This window comes from Sus scrofa, chromosome 13 (genome assembly GCF_054392235.1).
Source record: "Sus scrofa isolate SSC_HxYL_T2T_F1_AM1 chromosome 13, Sscrofa_HxYL_maternal_Yorkshire_Landrace_v2.0, whole genome shotgun sequence".
Lineage (NCBI taxonomy): Eukaryota > Metazoa > Chordata > Mammalia > Artiodactyla > Suidae > Sus > Sus scrofa.
In genome coordinates, this window is record NC_139395.1 from 33,977,920 (window position 1) to 34,002,276 (window position 24,357).

Below are 24,357 nucleotides of genomic sequence, written 5' to 3' on the forward strand. Positions count from 1 at the left end.
ACACAGGCAGCCTAACCACAGAGACTTTTGATAACCACTGCTCATGCAGAAAAACCACATTTCAATCAGTTAGTCCCTATAACTAACTGAAACATTTGAGAGGAACAAAAAAAGGTATTTGAGTAACATGCATAAGGACATCCCATATGCAGCAGAAAGGGCATATATCCTGGGCAGTTCTATTTCACTGGTAACTACATGTGCCAGCTTCTACCAGGCATATATAGTTACCTACAGGGACGGAAGTTCTCTTTTGCATTACATTCTTTTTTCTTTTTTGGTCTTTTTAGGGCCGTATCCATGGTATACAGAGGTTTCTGGGCTAGGGGTTGAATCAGAGCTATAGCTGCTGGCCAAAGCCACAGCCATGCCAGATCTGAGCTGCATCTGCAACCTACACCACAGCTCACAGCAATGCCAGATCCTTAACCCACTGAGCGAGGCCAGGGATTGAACCTGAGACCTCATGGTTACTAGTTGGATTTGTTTCCACTGAGCCACGATAGGAACTCCTACATTTCATCCTTTAGTGACAAGACCATTAAATTCACTATAACTTTGCTTAAGCGTATAATTCAGTCATTACATGAACCAATTAGCTTATTGGAATAAAGTATTATACAATAGTTTTGTTACACAAAGACTGACTTAAAATAAGATTACAGGATTCTTAGGTGTCTAAAAAGGATGCTAATTCGGTGGCTACCTGAGGTGAGCAGAACTAGGTAACTGGGAAGAAGAGTTTTTGGTTTTGTTTTTTAGCAAAGCCCAAGGCATGCAAAAGTTCCCAGGCCAGGGATCAAACCTGCACCACAGCAGTGACAACACCAAGTCCTTAACCACTGGGCCACCAGGGAATTCCAAGAAGAGTTTTTATTATACACACTTCCATACCTTTTGAACTTTGAACCATGTATATCTATTTAAACTGTTAAATTTTAAATAGTGACAATTAACTGAAAATTTAGAAAACACTGGAACTATTCTAGTAAGAGATTTGGTGGTTAAGAAAGAGATTTGGAATCAGAAAGCTCTGGATTTAACTCTACAAAAAGTATGGTCAATCTAAAAGATAACTAGGAGAAATTACTCCCTCTAAATCTTTAATATAATAAAATGTGGATAACTGTGCTTTCCTTAACTGTCACTGCTATTTCCAAGTGAGAAAAAAGTGCTTAATTTCCCACTCATTTATTGGAAGGAATGTGAAGTCTAAAAAGGAATTAAAATCTGGAGTTCCCATTGTAGCTTAAGGTTAAGAACCCGACTAGTATCCATACAGATGTAGGTTTGATCACTGGCCTTGTTCAGTGGATTAAGGATCCCATGTTAACACAAGCTGCTGCAGCTTGGATCTGGCATTGCTGTGGCTGTGGCATAAGTTGGTAGTTGCAGCTTCTATTTGACCTCCAGCCTGGGAAGTTCCGAGCCTGGGAACTTTCATATGCTGAGGGTACCGGCCCTAAAAATATATAAAAAAAAAAAAAAGGAATTAAAATCTGTACTGATAAAGGACAACTTCAAGTGCCCTATCTAATCCCTTCCTCATAAAGTTTTTGTATCCTTTTTTGATAAACAAGGCAATACTGCCATTTTCCCTTGGTGGAGCAGCATAAGAAAATTAATAACTCATGAGCAAATCTGAATAAAAACCCAATTCCCAAAACAGGAAGACTAAAGAATAAATTATACCAATACTCAACAGTCACACTAACAAAGATGATGCACAGACGTTACTACACTAAAATGCTTCACTGAGACCAATTTTACATACTTTGTAAGAATCTACCATGGCAATGTCACTCCAGCTAAAAAATATTCATGGAATTTTACTGGAATTCCAGGATAAAAAAGTCAATCAAGCCTGAATTTCATTTTCCATATCTATGCTTGATTCTCTTTACACTGTTTATTTCAGGAAGAGCTTCATATACAGTTTTGAATATGCACTACTAAGAATGTTTTCCTTTTAATAAGTGAGTGTGATCAGTTTAAGATACTTCACTAAGTTGTGACCTTTGTTTACTTTATCAACTTAAAAGAGGTGGGGTGAATGATACCCAAGCAACATCTCAGTTTCAAACCTAGCCTCAATCTAGAAAAAAATCTATGGATCCTCTCCTTAGAAAAATATACATTTACTAAAAATCTGAAACAATTTAGAGGATTTACAAAAAAATCTTATGTTCAAAATTTTTTGTCAAAATGTAATGCTAGGAAACAAGCCTATTTGATATTCATCTAAGTTTAAAGTATAATTTCTTTTTAAAAGGTATATAAAAGTAGAATTCCTTTATGATTACTCAAATGAATTTTTTGGTCTCACCTGCAGCATGTTAAAGTCCCAGGCCAAGGACTGAACCTGTATATAGCAGTGAACTGAGCCACTGCAGCAACAATGCTGCATTCTTAAACCACTGTACCACTCAAATACGTTTTTAATGATTACTGAAATATGTTTTCAAAAATGCAGCCTACATATGCAGTTCACTTTTTTTTCTTAAAAGGCTGGGAGAAATTAAGAGGTAAATTAACATAATTCTACAACTAAGAAAATACTCATCATTAATATTAATACTGCAGTGAGCAGAGCCAAGTGCCAGAAAATCACCTGTACTTATTATACTGATTACAGGCAACCTGGAGTGTCAGCTGAGGAGGGGAGCTAAGAGAGTCTGCTAGGGTACAGGAAATACTGGACATTAATAGTATGTTCAATGGGATGAACTGTACACTTAAGATTTATGAACACTACTGTAGATACTTCAATAATTCTTTTCTTAATCTAAGCCTGACCAAATTGACATTAAGCAGATTTATCAACTGCTTTAACCTGCAGTTTTTAAAATCTGTAAACTTCTCCTTGGTTTACCATGCGAACTAAGATAACACACGCATAGTGTTTAGTACAATACTTCATATGCAGTGAGCACTCAGTGACTGTAAGTCCAATACATTGTCACTAAAGATGATGGGTTACAACTTTTATCAGTATGAAATGTCTTTATCCAATTTAATAATAATAATGATAAGTTATGGATATTTCCCCAGGCCAAAAGAAAGACAATATTCTTCAAATAGAGGAAAGGTATATGTATGTGTGTGTGTGTGTGTGTGTGTATACGTATGTGTGTGTATGTGTGTGTATACGCATGCACGCACACACTCATTCATGTCATTTTTTGGTCTCACCCACTGCATGTGGCAGTCCCCAGACCAAGGACTGAACTTATTCAACTATCCCCTATGTAAAAGAAATCCAGGTTATTTCCCTTTTTTGGCATTAGAAATAAAGCTGGAGTGAATATTCTTGTCTCTACATTGTTCCTTCTGATACTTTTATGTGTAACACAGATTATCATATAACTCCTAAGTAAGGTTCTTTTAAATATGAACCTTAAATCTTAAATAACTGAATGCCCACCCAAACAAATCCTAAATTAATATTAACACCAATATTGAAGTATTGCCATAGGCTACATATTAGAATTACCTGAAGTAAAACTTCATGAATTCTAACATTTTTATTTCAAATAAAAAGTAAGAAATAAGTTACTCTTCCACATTCCAGAATAATAAACAGTCTAAAATCTGCAGCTTTCAAAAAGTCTGAGGAATTGAAGATTCTACTTAATGACAGAAAAACAAGCATAATACAATCTTAAGTGAATAGATTTTTTTTGTTTTTTGTCTTTTAGGGCTGTACCGGCAGCATATGGAGGTTCCCAGGCTAGGGGTCAAATAGGAGCTGTGGCCACTGGCCTATGCCATAGCCACGGCAACTTGAGATCCGAGCCATGTCTGCAACCTACCCCACAGCTCACGGCAATGCCAGATCCTTAATCCACTGAGTGAAGCCAGGGATTGAACCTCAATCCTCATGGATAATAGCTGGGTCCATTAACCACTGAGCCACAACGGGAACTCTTTAAGTGAATAGATGTTAATTCCCATTTTGTTGAAATAAAATATATATACAAACAAGGAAACATACCTAGGATGTTAATTCTCCTAAAGGGCTGCAACTGAAATCCATTTTCAGTTTTATCCCTTAAAATTAGGTATTACCTAACTTTTCAACACTGAGTATGTAATACTTTATAAAAATGAAAATATTCAATTCTTTTTTATTGTTATAAAACCATTAAAAACATCCAACATGCTTTCAGTATAGGTATCCAACAAATTAATTCCTGCATGACTGAATACTTTTCTCTACACCAGTAAGTCACACTGGCTACTGCCCAAACTGCTGAGAACACCTCAAAAAAAAAAAAAAAAAAAAAGAAAATCCTTTATTCTTTCCAATGGTAAATCCTACCCCCACATCTCTATTTTCCATTCTGCCCACTCTGGCTTTCATATTACCAGAATTTAGTATTCCATTAGGTGTAAACAAGATTCCAGACAGTTTACTTTAGCCACAGACTCCACCTTGGTGCAGCTTATATCTATTCTTAGCACAAATCTCCTTTATGCCTAAGACCAGGTTCCTTGATAGCTGAACTTCTGAGTCACTCTCAAGCTCCCAAATTGAAATCACTGTTCCTAAAAATAACTGACATCCTTTCCTCGTGGCTCCTCCTTTGGATTTTGCCTAAAAAAAAATTCTGTAATAAATCTCGGGCCACAGGCCCTCTTTAGGCAAATGAATTTCCACAAATTATTGCTTTGCTGGCTCCCAGTAAAATTCCTACAATTTTGTTAACTAAAGTTGTAAAATTGAAGAAAAATAATCTAATTTTAAAACATTACTGAAACATTACTAGAATTCCCTTGTGCTGAACTGGGTTAAGTATCTGGCATTGTTACTGCAGCTGCTGTGGCAAAGGTTCGATCCCTGGCCTGGGAACTTCCACATGCCACAGGTACGGCCAAAAATTAAATTAAACTTAATTTCATTTAAAATGAAATAAAGCAACTACCATTAACCTAGGCTGCAATGGCAAAACATTATTTGGATTTTTGTAAACTCTTATATCAAAATATGACACAGCCATACTAACCTTGGTTCAAGTAAGTCAGCGTTTCATCGTGTAGCTTTACTGCTGGTGATGTTGCTGCACACATCACATACTGAAAGGGCGGGTGTTTAGTTTCATCATCCAATGGAAGGCTGGAATCTTCCTGCTTGAAAATGGGCAATGCCAAGACATCACTGAAAACCAAAACATCAACACTGGCCTTACTTTGAGCTTAAAATACTTAGCATATAAAAACATTTAGGGGTAGTTTCTTTTAAAATGTAAGATCAGAAATGGTATGTACAATAAAAGAACTATTAATGCTGATCAGGCTCCCCCAAAAGGTAGTTTTAATAACCCATATCTCTTGTGTGGGGGGGGAGGGGTGTAAATAGGCAGAAATATTAAAATAAGAAATATTTCAAAGTTAGTAAAGTCTAAACTACTAATAAAGAAGTTAAGCTAATAATATATATGGTACTCTTTTTTAAAAAGTTATGTCAAGAGATGGGATTAAGATGGTGGAATAGAAGGACTGGAGCTCAACTTCTCTCCTAAAAACATCAAAATTCACAACTAAAGACTGAGCAACCTCCACCCGAATGGACCCAAAACCTTAAAAAAGATACCCTACTCCAGAAGAAAAAGAGGAGGCCACATCAGGAAGTAGGAGGGGCGAGTTCGTGATATAAGCAACACCATACCTTGGGTGGGAAGGTCCACAGACTATAACTGGTTCACAGAGACTCACCTACAGGAGTGAGAGTTCTGAGCCCCACATCAAACTCCCACATGTGGGGATCTGGCATTGGGAGAAAGAGCCCTTGGAGTATCTGGCATTGAAGGCCAGTGGAGCTTATGGCACAGGAGCTCCAAGGGACTGGGGGAAACAGAGACCCCATTCTTAAAAGGCACACACAGACTTTCACATGCATGGGTCCCAGGGCAAAGTAAACTGACTGCAGTTCTTAGATGACCTCCTGGGAAAACAGGGGTGAGTGTGGCTTGTTGTGAGGGAAGGACAATGAAAGCAAACCTCTCGGGAATATTCAGCAGCATGCCTTTCTCTGGAAGTGGCCATTTTGAGAAAATCTGGACTCACCTGTCAGTCAGCACTGAAAAGCCTCAGGGCAAACAACAATCCAGGTGGGATCAAAGCCCCACCCCTCAGTAAACAGGCTACCTAAAGAGCCTCAGGCACACAGCTACCCCTAATCCCATCCAGAGACTAAGCCCCACCCACCAGAGGCTCCACCTACCAGTGGGCAGGCACCAGCCCCTCCCATCAGGAAGCCTACAGCAAGTCCCCATACTGACTTCAGCCACAAAAGGGACAGACACCAGAAGTAACAGAGGCTACAACTCTACCATCTCTAAAAAGGTCACCACACCAAAAACCTATAAAAATGAAAAGGCAGAGAACTCTAACTCAGATGAGGGAGAAAGGAAAAAACCCAGAAAATCAGCTAGGCGATAAGGAGATTCTCAGCCTCCAGGAAAAAGACTTTAGACTGTTGATGCTGAAGATGATGCAAGACATTGGAAATAAACTGGAGGCAAAGATGGAAAACTTACAGGAAACACTGAACAAAGAGATACAAGATATAAAACTGAAACAAGAAGAGATGCAAAATACAATAACTGAAATAAAAAACTCACTAGAAGCAGCTAACAGCAGAATACAGGAGGCAGAAGAATGAATTAGTGAGATAGATGGAGGACAGATGAGTGGAAATTATGGATGCGGAACAGAAAAGAGAAAAAAGGTTGAAAAGAAATGAAGAGTCTCAGAGAACTCTGGGACAACGTGAAACACACCAACATCCATATTATAGGGGTGCCAGAAGGAGAAGAGAGAGAAAAGGAGACAGAAAAAATATTCCGAGAGATAATAGCCAAAAACCTCCCTAACATGTGAAAGGAACCACTCACTCAAATCCAGGAGGCACAACGAGTACCATATAAAATAAACCCAAGGAGGAACACACCGAGACACACATTAATCAAACTGACCAAAATTAAAGACAAAGAGAAAATACTGAAAGCAGCAAGGGAAAAGAAACAAATAACATACAAAGGAACCCCAATAAGGTTACTGGCAGATTTTTCAGCAGAAACTCTGCAGGTCAGAAGGGAGTGGCATAATATACTTAACATGATGAAAGGAAAAAACCTCCAATCAAGATTACTTTACCCAGCAAGGTAATCATTCAGATTTGAAGGAGAAATCAAAACCTTCACAGATAAGCAAAAGCTGAGAGAATTCAGCAACACTAAACCAGCTTTACAACAAATACTTAAGGAACTTCTCTAGATGGAAAAGAAAAGGCCCCAACAGGAAACAAAGATACCACAAATGACAAGGCTCACCAGTAAATGTATAGTAAAGATATGAAATCGTCCATGCACAATTATGCCACCAAAATCAGAAATCCTGAGAAGAGGAAGATACAAATGCAGGATACTAGAGATACACTTGCAATTAAGAGAACAACAACTTAAAACAATCTCAGATATCAAAACTTCAGAATAACTGCAAGCCAAAAATCTACAATTGACACACAAACAAATAAGAAAAATCAACTCAAATACAACAATAAAGAGAGTCATCAAACCAGAAGAGGAGAGAACAAGAGAAGGGAAGAAAAAAGAGCAACAAAAACAAATCCAAAGCAATTCATAAAATGGCAGTAAGAACACATATCAATTACTACCTTAAATGTTAATGGACTAAACACCCCAACCAAAAGACACAGACTGGCAGAATGGATACAAAAACAAGATCCATATATATGCTATCTTCAAGAGACCCACTTCACTTCTGGGGACATGTACAAACTGAAAGTGAGAGGATGGAAGAAAATATTCCATGCAAACAGGAACCAAAAGGAAGCTGGAGTAGCAATACTCATATCAGACAAAATAGACCTCAAAATGAAGAATGTTTTAAGAGACAAGGAAGTACACTACATAATGATTAAAGGATCAATCCAAGAAGATATAACAATTTTAAATATATATTCACCAAACACAGGTTCACCACAATATGTAAGGCAACTGCTAACAATCTTAAAAGAACAAATCGACAATAACACAATAATAGTGGGGGACTTTAACACCCCACTTACAGCAGTGGACAGACCATCCAGACAGAAAACCAGTAAGGAAACACAGGCCCTGAATGAAGCATTAGACCAGATGGACTTAAGAGATATTTATAGGACATGCCATCCATAAGCAACAGAATACACATTCTTCTCAAGTGCACATGGCACATTCTCTAAGATTGATCACATCCTGGGCTACAAATCAAGCCTCAGTAACTTTAAGAAAACTGAAATCATATCAAGCATCTTTTCCAACCACACTATATGAGTGGAAATCAACAACAAGAAAAAAACTGCAAAAAAAACCCCACAAACACGTGGAGACTAAACGACCAATGGATCACTGAAGAAATCAAAGAGGAAACTGAAAAATACCTAGAAGCAAATGACAACAAACATATGACACTCCAAAACTTATGGGATGCAGCAAAAGAAGTTCTAAGAGGAAAGTTTATAGCAATACAAGCCCACCTCAGGAAACAGGAAAAAGCTCAAATAAACAAGCTAACTTTACATCTAAAGCAGGTAGAGAGAGAACAGACAAGACCTAAAGTTAGTAGAAGGAAAGAAATCATAAAGATCAGAGCAGAAATCAATGAAATAGAAACCAAGAAAACCACAGAAAAGATCAATGAAACGAAAAGGTGGTTCTTTGAAAAGATCGACAAAATTGATAAACCCTTAGCTAGACTTATTAAGAAAAGAGAGAGGAGTTCCCATCGTGGCTCAGTGGTTAATGAATCCGACTAGGAACCAAGAGGTTGCCTGTTCGCTTCCTGGCCTTGGTCAGTGGGTTAAGGATCCGGTGTTGCCATGAGCTGTGGTGTAGGTTGCAGACACGTCTTGGTCCCATGTTGCTGTGGCTCTGGCCTAGGCTGGTGGCTACAGCTCCAATTAGACTCCTAGCCTATGAACCTCCATATGCCGCAGAAGCAGCCCTAGAAATGGCAAAAAGATGAAAAAGAAAGAAAAAAAAAAAGAAAAAAGAGAATGTCTCAATAACATTAGAAATGAAAAAGGAGAACTAACAACAGACATCACAGAAATGCAAACGATCATAAGAGACTACTATATGCAACTATACGCCAAAAAAAATGGAAAACCTATAATGGACAAATTCTTAGAAAAGTACAATGTACAATCTTCTAAGACGAAACCAAGATGAAATGGAAAAGATGAATGGACCAATCACAAGAACTGAAATTGAAACTGTGATTAAAAAACTTCCAACAGGAGTTCCCATCTTGGCTCAGTGGTTAACGAACACGACTAAGAACCATGAGGATATGGGTTCGATTCCTGGCCTCACTCAGTGGGCTAAGGATCCGGCGTTGCCATGAGCTGTGGTGTAGGTTGCAGACGTGGCTCAGATCCTGCCTTACTGTGGCTCTGGCGCAGGCCAGCAGCTACAGCTCCAATTAGACCCCTAGCCTGGGAACCTCCACATGCCACGGGTGTGGCCCTAAAAGGACAAAAGGACAAAAAAAAAAAAAAAAAAGAAAGAAACAAAAACTTCCAACAAAAGTCCAGGATCAGATGGCTACACAGGCAAATTCCATAAAACATTTAGGGAAGAGCTAACACCTGTCCTTCTGAAACTAATTCAAAAAATTGCAGAGGAAGGGATACTTCCAAACTCATTCTATGAGGCCACCATCACCCTGATACCAAAACCAGACAAAGATATCACAAAAAAGAAAATTACAGGCCAAATTCAATAATGAAGATAGATGCAAAAATCCTCATCAAAATACTTGAAAACCACATCCAACTTTACATTAAAAGGATTGTACATCATAATCAAGAGGGATTTATCCCAGAGACGCAAGGGTTCTTCAATATCCACAAATCCATCAGTGTGATACACCACATTCACAAACTGAAGAATAAAAACCATATGATCCTCTCAACAGAAGCGGAAAAAGCCTTTGACAAAATCCAACACCCATTTCTGATAAAAACCCTTCAGAAAGTGGGCATAACGGGAACCTACCTCAACATGATAAAGGCCATATACGACAAACCCACAGCAAACATCACTCTCAATGGTGAAAAGCTGAAAGAATTCCCACTGAGATCAGAAACTAGACAAGGATGTCCCCTCTCGCCACTACTCTTCAACATAGTTTTGGAAGTCCTAGCCATGGCAATCAGAAAAGAAAAAGGAATAAAAGGAATCCAAATTGGAAAGGAAGAAGTAAAACTATCACTATTTGAAGATGACATGATACTATACCTAGAGAATCCTAATCTACCAAGAAAGCTGTTAGAGCTCATGAATGAATTTGGCAAAGTCACAGGATATAAAATTAATACACAGAAATCGACTGCATTTCTATATACTAACAACGAAAGATCAGAAAGAAATTAGGGAAGCAATCTTGTTTACCATCACATCCAAAAGAATAAAATACCTAGGAGTAACCTACCTAAAGAAACAAAAGACCTGTACTCTGAAAACTACAAGCCACTGATGAAAGAAATCAAAGATGACACAAATAGATGGAAAGATATACCATGCTCATGGAGTGGAAGAGTTAATATTATCAAAATGACTGTACTACCCAAGGCAATCTACAGATTCAATGTAATCCCTATCAAATTATCAAGGACATTTTTCACAGAACTTGAACAAAATATTTTAAAATTTGTTTGGAAGCCCAAAGACCCAGAATAGCCAAAGACACCCTGAAAAAGAAAAAAAATGGAGCTGGAAGAATCAGGCTCCCTGACTTCAGACTATACTATAAAGCTACAGTCATCAAAACCAAATGGTACTGACACAAAGACAGAAATGTAGATCAGTGGAACAGGATAGAAAGCCCACAATTAAACCCATGTACCTACAGTCAACTAATCTACAACAAAGGAGACAAGAATATACAATGGAGAAAGGACAGCTTGTTCAATAAGTGGTGCTGGGAAAACTGGACAGCCACATGGAAAAGAATGAAATTAGAACACTCCCTAACACCATACACAAAAAGAAACTCAAAATGGATTGAAGACCTAGATATAAGACCAGACACTGTAAAACTCTTAGAGGAAAACATAGGCCAAACACTCTCTTGACATAAACCATAGCAACATCTTCTCAGATCCATCTCTTAAGAGCAATGACAGTAAAAACAAAAATAAACAAATGGGACCTAATTAAACTTAAAAGTTTCTGCACAGCAAAGGAAACCCTAAACAAAACGAAAAGACAACCCCTGGAATGGAAGAAAATCTTTGTAAATGAAGAGACTGACAAGGAAGGGATTAATCTCCAAAATTTATAAACACCTCCTACATCTCAATACCAAAAAAAAACAAACAACGCCATCAAAAAATGGGCAGAACATCTAAACAGACAATTCTCCAAAGAAGACGTACAGATGGCCAAAAAACACGTGAAAAGATGTTCAGCATCAGTCATTATTAGAGAAATGCAAATCAAAACCACTATGAGGTACCACCTTACACCAGCCAGAATGGCCATCATCAAAAAGTCTACAAACAATAAGTGCTGGAGAGGGTGTGGAGAAAAGGGAACCCTATTACACTGTTGGTGGAATTGTAAATTGGTGCAACCACTGTGGAAAGCAGTATGGAGATTCCTCAGAAAACTAAAAATAGAACTACTATTTGAACCAGCAATCCCACTCCTGGGCATCTATCCAGAGAAAACCATGGCTCAAAAAGACACATGTACTCCAATGTTCATTGCAGCACTATTTTCAATAGCCAAGACATGGAAACAACCTAAACGTCCATCGACAGAGGAGTGGATCAAGAAGATATGGTACATATACACAATGGAATATTAATTAGACATTATAAGGAACGAAATAACGGCATTTTTAGCAACAGGGATGGACCTAGAAATTATCATGTTAAGTGAAGTCAGTCAGACAATGAGACACCAACTTCAAATGCTATCACTTACATGTGGAATCTGAAAAAAGGACAGAATGAACTTCTTTGCAGAACAGATACTGGCTCAGTCTTTGAAAAACTTATGGTCTCCAAAGGAGACAGTTTGGGGGTGGGGGGATGCACTGGGGTTGTGGGTTGGGAAATCCTATAAAATTGGATTGTGATGATCACTGTACAACTATAAATGTAATAAATTCATTGAGTAATAATAAAAAAATAAAAAGTTATGTCAAGAAATTTTTTAAAAACTTTAAACTTGTTATTCATACAAAAAAAGAGCAAGAGTACACAGCCACCTACTTTGAAAGGTAGGTCACACTGGAACCATGAAATCCCAAAGAAGCATTTGATTAAAACAGTACTTTACAAAAAGTTCCCTGCTAGGCCTGGCCAAGTACTGAGAGCATAAAGCTTCATACTTGGCCAAAAACAATGGCTTCTTCTGAGAAGAAGCAAACAGTATCAGTAGTAACAGCTGCTATTTTTCCCCTAAGAATAACTTGGGAGGGGGATGAGAGGGGGTCTTCCACGGTATTGCATATATTCTGCTAAATTGGGTGGTTAAACACACATGGATGTATTTGGCTTGCCTTTTTTTAAATAGCTGAGATAAAATTTACATACCTCAAAGTGCACCCCCTCCTTTTTTTGTCTTTTTATTTTAGGATCGCACCAACAGCATATGGAGGCTCCCAGGCTAGGGGTCCAATCAGAGCTGTAGCTGCCGGCCTATGCCACAGCCATGCCAGAATCGAGCCGCATCTGCGACCTACACCACAGCTCACCGCAATGCTGGATCCTCAACCGAGTGAGGCCAGGGATCGAACCTGCATCCTCACGGATGCTAGTCAGATTTGTTTCCTCTGAGCCACAACGGGAGCTCCAAAATCCAACCTTTTAAAGTGTGTAATTCAGTGGCTTTTCATAGAGTTTACAGTCTTCATTGCCATCTAATTCCAGAACCTTTTCAGCGCCTCAGAAAGAACTCTCATACCTTTAGCAGTCCCTCCCTATCCCTACCCCCCCACCCTACCCCCAACCTCAGCAAACACTGATTTGTTTGCCTCTATGGATTTGTCTATTCTGGATATTTAATGCAAATTACTCACTAATTCTCCTCCTTTATTTATACTTAGGAACTATCAAAATACTCCTAAGTCAAAAGCATAACTGAGGAATACATAGTCAGCAATGGTCCCCAACCCTTCTTTGGGACAGATATAAAAATCTAGTGGTAAATCTAAAAACTTTTCAGGAAACTTACAATGGTGTTTTAAGACTCAGAGTAGCTCTCTTTATGAAAAATAACTGTAACAGCTAAAATGGCTCCATGGTAGATGAAAATATATATACATTCCTATGTCATATATTTGTAAACATTTAAAGTTCTCTTGGTGAGAAAGAAAAACAAAAATGAGAGGTGTAACTCAGATGCATTTGTTAATTATGCCAAAAAGTGACATGGAGAATAATGTAAAAATTTTTTTTTTTTTTTAGGGCCACACCCATGGCATATGGAGGTTCCCAGGCTAGGGGTCTGGAGGTTCCCAGGCTAGGAGTCTAACTGAAGCTACAGCTGCCAGCCTACACCAGAGCCATGGCAATGCCAGATACGAGCCGCATCTGCAACTTACACAACAGCTCATGGCAGCACCGGATCCCTAACCCACTGAGCAAGGCCAGGGATTGAACCCACAACCTCATGGTTCCTAGTTGGATTTGCTTCTGCTGTGCCACAACAGGAACTCCTAATTTTAAAATCTTAATGCTAACTGCTTAGGTGGATCTCTAAATACAGGTCATCACATACGAATGGGCAACTAATTATTAGAGAATCAATATCACTAATTATTAGAGAAATGCAAATTAAAACTACAATGAGGTATCCACACACTGGCCAAAACGGCCATCATCAAAAAGTCTACAAACAATAAATGCTGGAGAGGGTGTGGAGAAAAAGGAATCCTCTTACACTGCTGGTAGGAATGTAAACTGGTGCAGTCACTATGGAGGTTCCTTAAAAATTAAAAATAGTGTTGCTATATGATCCTGCAATCCCTCTCCTGTGCATGTATCTAGAGGAAACTGTAATTCAAAAAGATACATTAACCCCAATGTTCACTGTGGTACTATTTAAATAGAAAAGACATGGAAACAATCTAAATCTCCATTGATATATAAATGAATAAACAAGATGTGGTATATTTATTGAACGGAATACTACTCAGCCATAAAAAAGAATGGAATTTCTTCAAGGGAATACTACTCAGCCATAAAAAATAAAATAACACCATTTAGAGCTTTGGCCCTAGAAATTATCATACTAAGTGAAGTAAATAAGTCAAAGACAAATATCACATGATATCACTAATATGTGCAATCTTGAAAAAAAAAAAGATACAGAAGAACTTACAAAAGAGAAACAGACCCACAGTCATAGAAAACAAATTTAAGCTTACTGAAGGGGAAAGATAAATTAGGAGTTTGTGATTAACATATACACAGTACTATATATAGAAGATAACCAATAAGGACCTACTATATAGCAAAAGGACCTCTACTCAATAGTCTGTAATAACTTATAAAAGAATTTGAAAAAGTATATACATATATGTATAACTTTGCTATATACTTGAAACTAACACAATACTGTAAACCAACTATATGTCAATAAAAAAGATATCAAAATATGATATTAGATTGCAGAAGAATGATCATTTCCATTTGAACTCTCCATCAGCAGCTCACTTTCTAAACTAGGGTCCTTACAAGATCCTACAAGACCTTATTCAATCTTCTCATCTCCTTTTTTCTTCTACCCACCCTCGCATCCTCTGCCCCAGCCATGCCAGCCCCTTCCCTGCCTTTTTCAGGACCTTTGCACTGGCTCTACTCTTACGTCAATATCCTACTGGCTCATTTCATTCAAATGTCACCTTTTCAGTGACAACTGTAATCTTCCTATCTACACTACCAGTTTTCCCTTTCCTGCTCTATTTATCAACAAAGTGTTTCACTGTCCAAGAGTATACATTATACATGACTTAAGCTTGCATGCCCTATAAGTATATAACCGCCCACCAACTGGTTTCTCTTCATTGACTAAACCCAGCATCTAGTACATATAAGGAGCTCAAATAACGAGCTGAATCAATGAACTGTAGCACTGATAATCATGTCAATTATTACTAAAATGAAAAACTAGTCTTCAGATAATCTAAGATCATAATTTCTACTAGGTGAACCATAAGAAAGTTCTAGTATTCAATTGCTTTTGTAATCTCATATCCCAAGACAGGTAGGGCTCCCACGGATCTGACAGCAAATGAAAAGCCTGCAGGCGTCAAACTATTCCAAGTAATTCTGAAATGCCAGCATCCAAAAATAACCAGGCACACAAAGACAAACAGGACTTCAGGAGCAAGAACCAACAGCAAAAAACAACAGATGGCATATACCCAGTTCCCAATTTTGTCTGTTGGTATTCCTTTTCTTTTTTTTCTGCCTCTGTTGCAGAGGATTAGAGGCCTGAAAACTACATATACAAGACTTCCTGCCAGCTGGAACCTTGCTATAGGTTGTTCCAAAAAGAACAGTGGGAAATTAAAAAGGGAATGGCAAAGGAGTTCCCGTCGTAGCACAGTGGTTAATGAATCCGACTAGGAACCATGAGGTTTCAGGTTCGATCCCTGGCCTTGCTTAGTGGGTTAAGGATCCAGCGTTGCCATGAGCTGTGGTGTAGGTTGCAGACGCGGCTCGGATCCCGCGTTGCTGTGGCTATGGTGTAGGCCGGCAGCTACAGCTCCGATTCGACCCCTAGCCTGGGAACCTCCATATGCTGAGGGAGCGGCCCAAGAAATGCCAAAAAAGATCGGGGGGGGGGGGGGGGAAGGGAGTGGCAAAGAACAGAGGCAGGCAAACGCATCTGCAGTGAGGTTCAAGGCAGCAGCAGCAGCTGTGCCTCCAGGAGCAAGCCCTTTTCCCTGCATCCTTCTAGCACCTTTACAATCAAGAACTTCACTAAATCCCCTGCTTGAAACATCTCAATGGTTTCTATCTTCCTGACTGGGCATAGACTAATACTCCCTGCCAAAGACTTCAAGATGCCAGAGTTACTGGACCTGTGCAATAAAATTAAGCTTACTCTCTTTAAGGAGATAAAAGATAAGTCTGAAAATATCCACATAAAATAGGAAATTTTAAGGGACAGTAAAATTGAGAGGGAACTAACAGAACTTCTAGAACAGGAAGATAAAATTGTTAGAATTAAAAACTCAGGGAGTTTCCCATGGCTCAGCGAGTTAAGGATCCAACATTGTCACTGCTGTGGCTTGGGTCATTGTTGTAGTGTGGGTTTGCTCCCTGGCCCAGGAATTTCCACATACTGTGGTCATGGCCAAAAAAGAACGCAGGTTTAACAGAAGCTCACACACAAGAGTACAGAAGGAAACAGGAATATAAGTAAAAAGAAGTTATCCAGAAGGCAGCAGAGAGAGCAAAATGATAGAAAATGCAGAAGAGACATTAAGAAGGAAAAGAAAAAGTGAGAAAATATAACACTTACGTCTCAAAAAAGAAAAGAGGTAGGCAAGAGGCAATATTTGAGATAAAGGCTAAGGAAATTCCAGAACTTATGAAATACACCAATTCACTGATTCAAAACCCCGAAATACACCAAAACAGGATAAAGAATAAAAGAGCCACACCCAGGAGATCCCAAGTGGCCTAGGCAGTTAAGGAAACAGTGTTGTCACTGCTATGGCTCCAGTTTAATCCCTGGCTGGGAACTTTCACATGCCATAGACACGACCAAATAAATAAATAAATAAATAAATAAAAATAAAAGAACGAACCAGAGAAAGAAAGAAATCCACACCTAAATTCATCAATAAAAACTTATAAACCAGTACAGTATGTGGAAACTCAATTTTCTCAGTAAAGTATCAAGTATAGAAATCAACTGAAAGTAGGTCCTGGGAAGAAGAGTGTGGGTCTAAGACTGAGCCACCCCATCCTTCAGGAGAGCAGGAGAGGGAGTGGACAAGGGCACTGCAGTGGTACCACTGAGCAGCAAAGGGATGCACTGGAGCTGGGGTCATGCACTTAGAGTGAATCGCAATCAGTGCTTACCACATTCAGCTACTTAAGTAAGGAGGTGAAGAACTGGATTTAACCAGGGCTATGGTTTCACCAAAAGAAAAGGAATAAAGCAAGAGGGGCAAGAGAGACAAGGGTAAATGCAGAGAAGTAATTATAATGATTGACCAAGGAACCTGAAACTGGCTGGAAAGAAGGAATTCAAGAGGGTGAGGAACAGGGAACTGAGAGCAGCACCAGTGTCTTAGATATTAATGGACCCAATAAGGACAAGAGCAGGGTAATGAGCACAGAAGATGGTAGGAGAACTCTGAAGTTACAGACAGGTTGCATAATTGGTAATGTCAAGGTCTAACATATAACCATAGGATTGAGCCACAGAAGATACTGCCACAGTGAGACAGATAATCAAGGAACAGAAGTGTCAGGCTATTGGAAAACCCATTTAAAGATCTTCTGAAATCACGAAAAACTAATGACAGTGAGCCAGGATCTACAATTTCTAAATTGAGGAATGACCCAGAAATCAGAAGATGGCTGCAGTAACATATTCAGTGACATGAAATTCAAAACTGTGGGTCTTGCAGCAAAGGAGAAGGGAGAACAGTTGGGAAGTGGCAGTGAGAAGGGTCTCTCTCCATCCTTCAGTTGCAGTAGCAGGGCTGTGAAAATAAACCACCACTACTTGAGAGGGCTTCCAGAGAAAAGTGTCCTCAGAAGAGGGCAAGGTCTCCAAAAGAGTAATAAGGGGAAAACAGCATTAAGAGACCAAGTTAGCTGTATTAGTTTCCTAAGGCTGTTATAACAAAGCATCAAAAACTGGTGGCTTCAGGAGTTCCCATTGTGGCGCAGTGGAAACGAATCTGACTAGGAACCATGAGGCTGTGGGTTTGATCCCTGGCCTCGCTCAGTGGGTTGAGGATCCAGCGTTGCTGGGAGCTGTGGTGTAGGTTGCAGACGTGGCTCAGATCTGGCACTGCTGTGTGGCTCTGGCATAGGCCGGCAGATGTAGCTCTGATTAGACCCCCTAGCCTGGGAACCTCCACATGCTGTGGGTGCAGCCCTAAAAAAAAAAAAAGAAAAAAAGACCAAAAAACTCTGGTGGCCTCAAACAACCAAGATTGTCTGTCTCACAGTTTAAGGAACTTATAAGTCTGCCATCAAAGTTTTGGTGGGGTTGGTTCCCTCTGAGAGTTGTGAGGAAAGGTCTGTCTGTCTCATAGCTTCAAGTGTTTGGTGGTATTCCTTGATTGAAAACAAATCACTCAGGCACAAAGTCAGCTTGCCAGCTTCTCCTGTGTGTCTCCACAGTCCTCCCTCTATTCATGTCTGTCCCTGTGTCCAAATTTCCCCTTTTTATAAGGACACCAGTTATTCAATTAGTGTCCACACTGATGACCCCATTTTAACTTGACTGCCTTTGTAAAAGTTCTCATTTTCAAGTAACGCCCCGCATTCTGAGATAACTGGAGGGGATGGTTAGGAATTCAACATATCTTTTTGGGAGGACACAATTTGAACTACAACACTGACCATTCAGGGGATTTTTCTGACAGAATTCCAGAGGGCAAAATGGAAGAGTTTTAGGAATTGGTAAGAAAGGGGAGCTATATAATGGAGGTGGTACAGAGCAGTGTGTTATCAGAGTGCTGAGAAAAGGAGAGTTCCAAAAATCTGGAACTTTTAGTCCTGACAATCAAGAATGAAGCACACAAAAGGACTATTCCAATATACCCTAAAAAATCATATATATGTGTAGAAGAAACTGATCCAAAAGAGAAGGTACAAGTAAATCTGAATAAAAATATATAGTTAATGATTTTAAAAACCTAGTAAGTTGAGAATATCACTAACAACTTTATGTCAACATATTTGAAAATACAGATGAGGAACGATTTCCTAGAAAAATAGCACCAAAACTTTTTTCAAGACATAAAAAGCTTAGATGTTCCCGCTGTGGTACAGCGCATTAAGAATCTGACTGCAGCAGCTCCAGTTGCTGCAGAGGAGCAGATTCGATCCTTGGCCCGGCGCAGTGGCTTAAGGATCCAGTGTTGCTAAAGCTGTGATGTAGTTCACAGCTCTGCCTAGGGTACAGTCCCTAGCCCAGGAACTTCCATATGACACAGGCACAACCAAAAAAACACAACTAGGTACAAACAAAACTAGAAAAAAAAATGAAAAATTCATTTTAACCATAAATACAGGTGCAGAAATCCTAAAATAAGTATCAAAAAATCAAATCCAAGAGTATAATAACAAACCATGATCTAGTTGGGCATTCCCCAGGAACTTAAGGACAAACTCAGAATCTGGAATCAGATCACCACATTTAGAACTTGATGGGCACTGGATTTAGAACAGAATGGCATTAGGAAAAGGTGAGAAAAGGACCCAATCAAACTTACAAGCTTTTGCACAGTAAAGAAAACCATTAAAAAAAAAAAAAAAGACAACCTACAGGATGGGAGAAAATAAGTTTCAAACGATGCAAATGATAAGGGCTTAATCTCCAAAATATATAAATAACTCATACAACTCAAGAACAAAAAAACAAACAACCCAATTGAAAAATGGGCAGAAGACCTGAATAGACATTTCTCCAAAGAAGATATACATATATACTCATGACCAAGAGACACATGAAAAAATGCTACTATTAGAGAAATGCAAATCAAAACTACTATGAGGTACCACCTTACACGGGTTAGAATGGCCATCATTAGTAAGTCTACAAATAAATGCTGGAGAACATTGTGGAGAAAAGGGTACCTTCCTACATTGTTGGTGGGAATGTAAATTGGTACAACCACTATGGAGGTACCTCAGAAAACTAAATATAGAACTACCATATGATCCAGCAATCCCACTCCTGGGCACAGAGCTGGACAAAACATTCCTTGAAAAAGACACATGCATCCATATGTTCATTACAGCACTATTCGCAATAGCTAAGACCTAAATGTCAATTGCCAGATGAATGGATTAAGAAGACCTGGTACATGAACACAATGGAACACTACTCAGCCATAAAAAAGAACTAAATAATGCCATCTGCAGCAACATGAACAGAATTAGAGACTTTCATACTAAGTGAAATAAAGAGAAAGACAAATACCATATGATATCACATATCTGGAATCTAATGTGTGGCACAAATGAACCTATCTACAGAAAAGAAACAAACTCATGGACATGGAGAACAGACTGTGGATGCCAATGGGGAGGAGGAGGGAGTGGAATGGACTGGGAGGTTTGGGGATGGTAGATGCACACTATTGCATTTGGAGTGGGTAAGCACGAGATCCTGCTATATCTAGTCACTTGGATGCAACCTGATGGAGGATAATATGATAAAAAGAGTGTTTATATATATGTATAACTGGGTCACTTTGCTGAAAGTAAAGCAGAAATTGACAGAACACTGTAAGTCAACTATAATAAAAAAATTTTTAAGTCCTTTCAATTATATTAGGTAAACTGCATAATCATACAAGGGTAAGTGCAACTGGCCACCTCTCATACCATAAAGAAACAGAAGGAAAAAAGAAAACCAACTCCAGAGAGCTTGTAAACATATCTGTAATATGTAAAGAAATCTTTAGAAAAGACTCTAACCATATTTCTATACCCTCAGAGTAAGGAAAAGCTAACTATAAATGCAACCTGACCACACCCAAATCAAGAACTTCTGTTCAAAAGCCACCATAAAGAGAAAGGAAAAACAAGTCAGGGAGTAAAAGGAAGTATTTGTGACATATAAGTATAATTAAAGGCTAGTATCCAGAATATATTTTTTTAAAAAAGAAGGAAAACAATAGAACTAAATGAAAACAAACGTACTGCCTTCAAAACTTGGGAAACTTACAGAAAAGTATGCAGCCATAAGCACATCTAAGGAGAAAGCATCTAACTACAAGCTGGAAAAACAAGAGTAATCAAGACAAGGAAGAACCACACAAATTAAACAGAAAATGCAACAGAGAAGAAAAACAAACCCCAAATGTGTTTTCTTACAACACAGTAGATATAAACCTCCGAAATAGGTCACAGAAGGAAAAGACAGAAGCAATGCATGGAAGTAAGGGAGTAATCACAAAGATCAGAGGGATCAGCAAAAGACAAGAAATCTGAAAAAAAAATTTCCACAACTGGCCACAACATAGATATTGCGAGTTTCCTATATCCATTTACTACATTACAAATGTAAACTCATGTAAAAAAAAATTAAAATCACCAAATCCAGGCTAAATTCCAGGTGACCTTTACAAAATCTTGAAGAAACAAGTCCCATACAAATATTTTTGGATCATAAAGAAAAAGTCATCTATCAAACCCACTGGAAGCTGCTGTAGCCCTAATGCTGTCATTGTTTTAAATGACAGGAGAAAAAGAAAATTGAGGAGTTCCCGTGGTGGCGCAGTGGTTAACGAATCCCACTAGGAACCATGAGGTTGTGGGTTCGATCCCTGCCCTTGCTCAGTGGGTTAACGATCCGGCGTTGCTGTAAGCTGTGGTGTAGGTTGCAGACACGGCTCGGATCCCGCGTTGCTGTGGCTCTGGCGTAGGCCGGTGGCTACAGCTCCGATTTAACCCCTAGCCTGGGAACCTCCATATGCCGCGGGAGCGGCCCAAGAAATAGCAACAACAACAACAACAACAAAAGACAAAAAGACAAAAAAAAAAAAAAAAAAAAAGAAAATTGAGGACCAATCTCATCTAGGAACAGAGATAACCTAACCTATTCATGAAACTTTGGAGGCATTCTCCAATCAGAGAAGACTAAAGATTCAAGTTCTTTGAGCTACTAAAAAACACTGCAGCAAAGACAAGGGCTTACCCAACACTAAGGCAAGAAAATTAAATCTAAAGCTTACACAGGAAGAAACAAATCTACCACTACTTAAAGATATCAAATAGGAAATCTGAGGGCCTACAAATTATGAGAACTATTAAGTTTAGCAAGGTCTAAAACTATCAAGTTTAGCAAAGTCCTGGAAGGGGGGGGGATATATATGGCAGCATTTCCAACTGATTTTCCTCTTAGCCATTAAAACCATCTTCTATTACCTTAAGATGACTTCTCAGTTATTCACTGGTAGACATCTCAAGGGTGCAGTGGAAAGAAGTGGAGATCAGATGCCCAACTCTGGAGCTTCAAATGCAGCTCTGGCTCTGCCCCTTACTGAGTGACACCAGGGCTCTCTGAATGCTAATAATGGGTTTATTTTTAATTTAGAAGAAAATATTTTAAGTATCCTAGCTCGAGGCACACATTAGACCAGAGGTTCTCAAAGTGTGATCCATGAAATCCTAAGGAACCTGAGATTTTGGGGGGTTGAGGAAGTCAAAACTATTCTCAGAATAATTCTCCTCCATTATTTGCCTTTTTCACTGTTGATATTCGCAGTGATAGCACAAAATTGACAGTGGTTAAAACTTCAAGTGCCTTGGAGTTCCTGTCGTGGTGCAGTGGTTAACGAATCCAACTAAGAACCATGAGGTTGTGGGTTCGGTCCCTGCCCTTGCTCAGTGGGTTAACAATCCGGCGTTGCCTTGAGCTGTGGTGTAGGTTGCAGACGCAGCTTGGATCCCACGTTGCTGTGGCTCTGGCATAGGCCAGTGGCTACAGCTCCAATTCGACCCCTAGCCTGGGAACCTCCATATGCCGCAGGAGCAGCCCAAAGAAATAGCAAAAAGACAAAAAAAAAAAAAATTCAAGTGCCTTGACATGGATCAAGGCAGTAGCAGCTAGTGTACTAGTAGTCATGGTATAAAAATTATTAATCTTATTAAATGTCGGTCCTTGGGCAGGAGTAATGTATTTCTGCTGCACACCTAAGTGTGCAATGGCTGTCTCACAGAAACTTTTATGAAACTGTGATCTGTGAGCTGATCTAGCAGTTTCTCTCACAGAATATCATTTTTACTTGAAAGAAAAACTGACTATGATTCTTCTTACCCAGGTATTTCACAGAAATTTTCTCAAAAAATGAATGAAATAAGCCTACCATTTTGAGGAAAAAAACTGTGATAGCATTTGTTTTCACTGAAAAAAACATGCACCCTCCACCATGGGCTTTCTCTGATGAGACAGTGGCCATAAGGAACATGATTTTTTTGATACTGCACAGTGAAAAGCATCAACATTTAGAAGATCTGCATAACTCAAGAAATCACTGTTTCCCAAATGACCAAGGCATGCATATTTCAAAATTATTCAGCATTAGAGATCCATAGTTCTGGAGTTCCTGTTGTGGCTCAGTGGTTAACAAATCCAACTAGGAACCATGAGGTTTCAGGTTCGATCCCTGGCCTTGCTCAGTGGGTTAAGGATCCGGTGTTGCCGTGAGCTGTGGTGTAGATTGCAGACATGGCTCAGATCCAGCGTTGCTGTGGCTCTGGCGTAGGCCGGTGGCTACAGCTCCGATTGGACCCCTAGCCTGGGAACCTCCATATGCCACGGGCGTGGCCCTAGAAAAGACCAAAAAAAAAAAAAAAAAAAAAGAGAGATCCAAAGTTCAAAACAGACTGATTCTAATGAAACACTACAAAAAGGGCATTGATAGAGTTTTTTTAGATTCCCCCAACAACTTTAAGAAACTACTACTTGTCAAGTGCTGAAATATTATCAAAGAATATCCAAAATAATCGGCAGAAGCTATTAAAATAATCTTCCCCTTTTCAACAACATATCTATGTGAGGCTGGATTTTCGTCATATATGACAACCAAAACAATATATTCTGATAGCAAGTAAGATAATCCACCTGCTTTTCTATACTAGACATTAAAGAAATCTGCACAAAGTATAAGATAATGCTGCTCATCTAAGTGTTTTAGTTTTTTAACAAAATATATTTGTGGTAATATATACTGGCTTGTAATTTTCAAATAAATTAATAAAATTTAAAAGTTCCTGATTATGAAGGGACCACAAAACACCCAGGATACTACTCCATTCAGACAGACTGAGTGAGACAAAGTAACCCATAAATAACACTGACAGTGGTCCTACTCTACTCAAAATCATCCTGCTAAAATGATAGATCATTTAAAAGCTAAAGGGTATTTTAGGTATGTTCTATATTTGCTTACAAAGTTTTATGTGTTGGAGTTCCCACTGTGGCACAAGAGGATTAACGGTGTCTCTGTAGCAGCAGTGACTCAGGTTTGATTCCCCAGCCGGCCACAGTGGGTTAAGGATCCAGCACTGCTGCAGCTGTGGCACAGGTTGCAACTCTGGCTCTGATTCTGTCCCTAGCCTGGGAA

At 39.0% G+C, this 24,357-nt stretch overlaps 1 protein-coding gene across 7 annotated transcripts in view; it reads right to left on the bottom strand.

Annotated features, from left to right (window-relative positions):
- The window catches only part of UBP1 (upstream binding protein 1), a 72,635-nt gene that overhangs the window by 41,901 nt on the left and 6,377 nt on the right, over positions 1–24,357 (bottom strand). For all 7 annotated transcript variants that reach the window (XM_084987618.1, XM_084987616.1, XM_084987617.1 and 4 more), the window contains one exon: positions 5,007–5,158. In XM_084987618.1, coding sequence (XP_084843744.1) covers positions 5,007–5,158 — 152 coding nt within the window. The remainder of the gene's footprint in view (positions 1–5,006; positions 5,159–24,357) is intronic.